The sequence below is a fragment of the Leuciscus leuciscus genome, assembly GCF_965113295.1.
Source record: "Leuciscus leuciscus genome assembly, contig: HAP1_SCAFFOLD_384, whole genome shotgun sequence".
Taxonomy (NCBI): domain Eukaryota; kingdom Metazoa; phylum Chordata; class Actinopteri; order Cypriniformes; family Leuciscidae; genus Leuciscus; species Leuciscus leuciscus.
In genome coordinates this window covers 37,501-45,000 of record NW_028118355.1, presented here as the reverse complement: position 1 = coordinate 45,000, position 7,500 = coordinate 37,501, and the positions used below count along the sequence as shown (strand labels likewise).

General features: G+C 44.3%; 1 protein-coding gene across 3 annotated transcripts in view; it reads right to left on the bottom strand.

Moving 5' to 3' along the window:
• The window catches only part of LOC309491605 (uncharacterized protein), a 40,220-nt gene that overhangs the window by 22,065 nt on the left and 10,655 nt on the right, over nt 1-7,500 (bottom strand). For all 3 annotated transcript variants that reach the window (XR_014203209.1, XM_082190669.1, XM_082190668.1), the window contains exon 4: nt 1-2,438. This exon is cut by the window's left edge and continues 164 nt beyond it. Coding sequence is in view for 2 of the 3 variants with exons in the window: in XM_082190669.1 (XP_082046795.1) it covers nt 1-2,438 (2,438 nt within the window). In the remaining variant the exon portion in view is untranslated. The remainder of the gene's footprint in view (nt 2,439-7,500) is intronic.

The window sequence follows — 7,500 nt, the reverse complement described above, 5'->3', positions numbered from 1 at the left end:
TTCTCTCCGGAGCGTCATTAGCAGTGCGTTCAGTATCTGAGCTGTGCTCATGCTCAGCGTTCGGCTCCGGTTCGGCCCCGGTGAGCTGGCGGCTCAGGAGATTGCTGGAGTCCTCGTCATCTTCCTCACTGTCGTCTCCGCGGGAGTAGCGGTAGCTTGTCGGAGAGGCGCTGGAGGAGTCCTCGGCTGAACTGCAGATCACACTGGACTGCAGCTTCTCGCTGACGGACTGCAGGAGTGAGAGTATGGAGGAGGCCGGCTGCTCAACGCTCCTCTGCTCCTCCTCGGCCACTGGGGGGAACGGCAGCGTCTCCCGGCCCACGGCCTCCTCACGCACACACTCCTCCTCGTAGATGGGGGACAGGGAGAAGGGGTATGCTTTGGCTCGACGCGTGCTGGGACTGTGCATGGGCCCGGTGTCGTTCACGAACACCATGTCACTCTCTTCCTCCTCGCTGATGATGGCGAAGCCTCCGTCTACCTGGTGGAGGTCGAGATCGTGAAATCGTGAATGATGGGGAGCGAGAGCCGCAGTTCTGCTGGAACTGTCCATGGGGTCGAGGTGAATTCTCTGGCCTGAAACAGACACGGCTGATATACCTGGGTTCACACTGAGCTCTGGCTTCAGATGCTCCTCGAGTGTGGCGGGACTCAGGCTTTGGTCATCGGTGACGTCACAGCGAAACGCTCGGACTGAGACCCAATGAGAAGAATGGTGCTGCCCTCCAGAGCACTGGACTTCAGTCTTGCACGGCTGGACACTGCAATCTGTTCCAGCGCTAGAGTCACAAGAGATCGGTTCCTGTTGACTGCTCCCTGAATAAGGTGCTTCGGTCTCCTCAGATTCATGGCTTCGTATAGCTGGTGGCTGTTCTTTGATTTCTGACATCATATCGGAATCAGCTGTGTCCGATGCAAGACTGTGGCTAAAGTGGTCACTGAGAGTTACACTGAGAGTTTGGCTTTGTTGAAGACTATCCTGATGTTCTGCTGAAGCAGGAGTGATGATGGAGGTGTCACAGGAACCATTCAGGTTGTTATTGCTCATTGCATTGTCTTTGGCTGTATCCTGAGGTCTCTTTCCCCCTTTATCTTTACATGCGTAGACGTCACCAGTGTGTTGCTCTCGTGAGAGAGACTCCTCTGTCAAAGCAGGTAGGAAGAGCTTGAAGTCTGTTTTATGAACAACATCCCTATGGCTTTGGAGATTTTGGGATAATGGCTCGTCATCGGCAGCACTGCTCTTACGGGAACCAGTTACATCCACATTTGTTTCCTCAACTAAATATTCAAGAACGGTCTGATTCTCATTTTGAGAGCCGACTGGAGCACAGGTAGTGGTGAGCTCGGAGTTCAGTCCCACAATTCCCCTGATGTCAGTGTCGGAGCCAGCAATGGACTCGTACCCTGAGGAGGGTGGAGACCTACAGGTTCCTGCTAGCTCTTCTTCCAGAACGACGGACAGCGTCTGGTCCGACAGCATCACACGAAACTGATGCTCTGCTTCAGTGCCTCCATCTCTACGACCATCTAACCCTTCAAACAGCACTGCCTCTGAGCCTTCATGAAGTTCACAGGTTAACAGTACGCCATGCTCCGTCTCAGATACTTCCATCTTCTGCAGGGCAGCAAGAGCATTTGTCAGGATGCTGTCCACCATCTTTTTAGACTCACAACGTAGGACCTCTTCATCTACTCCAGAATCCAACACAGCCCGTTTCAGCGTGGACTCCTCCGGACGCTGGTGTGCCTGAGAATCCGGGGCTAGATCATCTGTTCTGTTTACGATTACTGATGGCTTTGGTTGCTCTGAGCTCTGTTCTGGAATGGGGAGTGTGTTGTGATGGACTGTGTAAGAGTTTGATTGTGCGTTTGATAGTGTCAGAACATTGGTGTCCGCCTCTAACGTAACACCCTGGGTAAGATGCTCCTGTCTGTGGTTAACCGGGTCATTCAACGGGCTTGGTTCTTCTGCTTGAGGAATTCTGTAGACATCTATGCAGGTAAGCAACCGGTCAGAGTCTGTAACATGAGGGAGTTGGTGGGCTGGAGTTAGTCCAGATTCAACAGTAGGAACCTCATCTAATAAGTCACTCTGGGTCAATCCGTCCTCTATCTGTTGTGTCTGTGAAGGAGGTGCTTGATTTACTGCAGTGGGACATTCCTGACTATCAGAGTTCATTGTGTTAACAGAGGAAGAGGAGATCTCGTTGTCCTCATGGCTGTCGGGTTGAGTCGCCTCTTCTCCCTCAGAGATGGGCGAGTGAAGCTCGACTCGATGCTTCTTCTTTGGTTTCCTGACTTCCCTCAATCCACGGTACGTGCCATAAGTCACCACAGGAGGACAAGCTAGGTCATGACGTCTCTTCTCCTCAGAGCGCTCTTTGGCGTTGATGTTTACGGCATCACTTCTATCTTCCTCGGTCTGTTCCTGAGGTCTGAACAGAAGAAAGACAAATACACACTAGTAAAGCTATCCCAGCACAATTCCACACACAACGAATGGATACATAAACAGGACAGACAACCAAACATTTGAGATATATTGAAGCACACACTCATGACATTTGTATTGCTCTCTGTGTGTAATATTGCTGTTATGTAAAAGCAGAAAGTAAAACATTATACTCATTCAATATTCATAAGCAGCATCTACACAAAAGCACCTACTGCCTGTAGGCGCAGTACAGAGACATCACACAATGGTACTGTACAATGCAAATAAGTACAAAAAAACAAGGTAAAAAAAGTAAAGAAAAGATTTAACCATAACCCATTACAAAACAATTAAACATTATTAAAGATTAGAGATGCGGTGATCCGATACCCAGTCCGATATAGACTTCTTTGTCAGATCAGGTATCGATAAGTATGGGAACGATCCAAATTCGATTCTGTGCGTTCTAGTGCATTATTATATAACGAAGGAAGCAGTTGATCAGATAAACGTTTATTAGATGGACACATTAGAGTCTGCCCTCGAAACATTCTCATGACAGGACAGAAACATATAGGAGTGTAACATAACTGAATGAATGAAAAAGTAAAGTGGAAAATACTGAACATTTCATCAGGCATCTCCAGCTCATTCTACACTACAGTCACTACAGTCACATGTGAATCATGTGAAAGAGAGTCACTATTAAGAGAGTCACAATATTAATATTTCCCAGGAGGCTCTAACTAGACACTTGGATCTCAAGCAAACTGTGATATAAATAGAATTTAAAATAAGAAGTTTCACCTTAAGTAAGACAATAAAAGAACTGAGGTGTTTCTATTCTTGGACTCAAAAAACATGGACCGAGAGTGAATAAATCTGTTTTATCAGCTCGGCTTCCTGTCAAACATGGATTCCCAGTGGACGAGCTTCAAGCTTCTGTTCTGTGCAACATGGAAATAACCATTACAACACGCTTCAGCACACAACAGCAAACGCACGAGAGATGAGAGGCTCCTCAGAGGTCTTTCCCTTTTGTTACTCCAACCTTCATTAGCCAACAGCAGTGACATACTGCTTACTCACTCACTCACACACACTCACTCACTCACTCACACACACTCACTCACACACACACACACACACACACACACTCACTCACACACATTCACACTCACCGTTACTACTAGCACAACACGCTAGTAATTCGCTAGCCTGTTAACGCGCTGCCCGTGCGCTCAGCTATTTTTATTTATTTATTTTCTCTTGCGCGCTCGCGCCTTTGAGTTCATAAAAGCTCAGGTGAGTAAGAAACACTCAACAAACACGGTGAGTAATGTCTTGTCCTGTTATTATCATGCGTCGCGTCTGAACGCGTTGTTGTTTTTGGAGCTCTATCGATTTGATTTATAATTCTTGATTTTTCTCTTTAAACTCGCTTACAACGAACATTTTCTACTTTTCCTCACTGAGAAGCACTACTGCTCAAACCTCATAGTTACAACGCGGACTGTTGAGCAGACGCGTCTCAAGCCTATTAGTGATCCAACGCTGCATACTCTTAAAGGTTACGTCCGTGGATCACGGCTGAACGCGTCTTCTCCACACTCACTTACAAACAAACATTTTTTTCGCCTATCGTGCGTCTACTCTACACCCCTACCACTAAAAAACCTCATAGTTACAACGCGGACTGTTGAGCAGACGCGTCTCAAGCCTATTAGTGATCCAACGCTGCATACTCTTAGAGGTTACGTCCGTGGATCACGGCTGAACGCGTCTTCTCCACACTCACTTACAAACCAAAAATTTTTTCCGCCTATCGTGCGTCTACTCTACACCCCTACCACAAAAAAAAAAAAAAAATGATTATATCCAAGACATAAATTAGTATTAATATTGATAGCATCACTGGTAGCTTCGTTGCTAACTCACTGTCCATCTGTTAAAATGGCAAATATATCAGATGTAAGTAGTCTACCTTTTGGTGCAGGTGAGGACACACTTGAGCTGCACGCACTGCAGTCTGAGCTGGAAGCTGTTGAGAAACAGATCCACGACCTTTTATTGAGACAGACCGAGCTGAGAGACCGGTGTTTGGCTCTTGAAACATCACACGCCGATGCACACAAATCAGTGTTTAACGTTACTAACCCGCTGACTCCGACTGCGTCTACTCCGTGCGTTCCTCAGCATCGGTCGCGATCAGCCATGGTCTCGTTCACTCCGGCTCCAACACGCCACCACGAAGCCTGGGTGGTTCCGCAGCGGAAGACGCGAGTCAGGTTTAGACAAAGACTTTCTCCGACCCTCCCGGTTTTCGAGTTATCCACACAAAACCGCTTCTCCCCTCTACGCGAAACAGAACGCGATGCTGTGATCATCGGCGATTCCATCGTTCGGCACGTACACGCTACGTTAGGTAAAAGTAAGGTGCAAAGTCACTGCTTCCCTGGTGCTCGTGTTTCTGAAATCGCTGCTCGCGTTCCCGAGATCCTGAACGGTGACGAGCGCGTCGGAACTGTGGTCCTGCACGCGGGAGTGAACGACATCAGGCTGCGCCAGACGGAGATTCTGAAGAAAGACTTCAGGAATCTGATCGATACGGTATGCAGCACATCGCCTGAAACAACGATCATTGTGTCAGGACCGCTTCCCACGTACCGATTAGGGCATGAAAAGTTCAGCAGATTATTTGCGCTAAATGAATGGTTAATGTCATGGTGCAATGAGCAGAAACTGCTCTTTGTAAATAATTGGAATCTGTTTTGGGAGCGTCCTAGGCTTTTCCGTGCTGATGGCTTACACCCAAGCAGATTCGGAGCGGATCTTCTGTCGGATAACATCTCCAAAATGTTAAATACCCTTTGACTAGTAACCAAAAGTCCAAATCATAGTCTCTGCTGCACCAATTTAACTGATATAAATACTAGTGTAGAACATTGCATAGAAACCGTGTCTATTCCTCGTTTAGTGAGATCAAATAATAAATCTACTGCAGGATCTAGGAAAAATCTAATTGTTATTAAAACAGAAAATGTTGCTATTAGTAAACAAAAACTATTTCTAAAGCTAGGTCTTCTAAACATTAGATCACTCACACCTAAGGCAGTTATTGTAAATGAAATAGTCACAGATAATAGCTTCGATGTACTTTGCCTTACTGAAACCTGGCTTAAACCAAATGATTATTTCGGTATTAATGAGTCTACTCCTCCTGGATACTGTTATAAGCATGAGCCCCGTCTGATTGGTCGTGGCGGCGGTGTTGCAACCATTTATAGAGATATTCTAAATGTTACTCAGAAAATGGGTTATAAGTTTATTTCATTTGAAGTACTTGTACTAAATGTTACGCTCTTAGATGTTAGAAAAACATCCCTATTATCTCTAGCCTTAGCTACCGTATATAGACCGCCAGGGCCTGATTTTCTCTCAGACCTATTAGTCAATGTCTATAAAGCATTAATTGTTGGAGATTTTAACATACACGTAGATAATCCAAATGATGCGTTAGGAGGTGCGTTTACAGATTTATTAAATTCATTTGGGGTCAAGCAAAACGTCACCGGACCAGCACATCGTCTTAATCATACACTCGATTTAATTATATTACATGGAACCGATCCAACCGATATAGATATCATTCCACAAAGTGATGAAGTCACTGATCACTACATGGTAACTTGCATATTACGTACTGCTGTAATATGTCATGCGGCGTCGCGTTATCAACCAGGCAGAACAATCCTCCCATCCACCATAGATAATTTCTCAAATTGCTTATCTGTCTCAGCTGCTGCCTGAACCCAAACAAACAGATGAACTAGAAGAACTAACTAGCACTATGAGCACCATTCTCTCTAGAACATTGGATGTGGTTGCACCTATTAAATTAAAAAAGGTCAGAGAGAAAAATAAAGCACCATGGTATAACAATACTACGCATGTTTTAAAGAGAGAAACCCGTATTTTAGAGCGTAAATGGAAACAAACTAATTTAGACGTCTTTAGAATCGCGTGGAAAGACAGTATGTCACGTTATAAAAAGGCCCTAAAAGCGGCCAGGGCTGAGCACCTCCGCAAACTAATAGAAAACAACCAAAACAATCCAAGGTTTTTATTTAACACCGTGGCTAGACTAACAAATAAACAGACGTCACCCGAACAAAATATCCCATTACAGTTCAGTAGTAATGATTTCATGAACTTCTTCACTGGGAAAATAGAAAGCATCAGAACCACAATTGTAAACGTTCAATCTTCAATTGCGCCTTATAAATTCAGCTTCAATTATCACGCCGCAAGAACAATTACAGTGCTTTACAACTATAGAACAAAAAGAGTTAAATAAACTTATCACTTCATCTAAAACAACAACATGTTTATTAGATCCTATACCAACTAAACTACTGAAAGAAGTGTTACCTGTAGTGGAAGAGCCTCTCCTCAATATTATTAACTCGTCTTTATCTTTAGGTCATGTTCCAAGAACATTTAAACTGGCAGTTATAAAACCTCTCATTAAGAAACCACAATTAGATCATAATAATCTAGCAAATTATAGACCCATTTCAAATCTTCCATTTATGTCTAAAATATTAGAAAAAGTGGTGTCCGCTCAACTGGGCTCTTTCTTGCAACAAAATGATATCTATGAAAAGTTTCAGTCTGGATTCAGACCGCATCATAGCACTGAAACTGCGCTCGTTAAAATCACAAATGATTTACTTTTAGCTTCTGACCAAGGCTGTATCTCAATACTAGTTTTACTTGATCTTAGTGCTGCGTTCGATACTATAGATCATACATTACTCTTAGATCGACTACAAAATTATACTGGTGTTCAAGGACAAGCACTAAGCTGGTTCAAATCATACCTATCTGACCGCTACCATTTTGTCTATTTAAATGGAGAAAAATCGACCATAACTCCAGTAAACTATGGAGTGCCGCAGGGATCTGTGTTAGGCCCTCTGTTATTCTCAATATATATGATGCCACTTGGAAATATTATAAGGAAACATGGAATTAGTTTCCATTGTTATGCTGATGACACT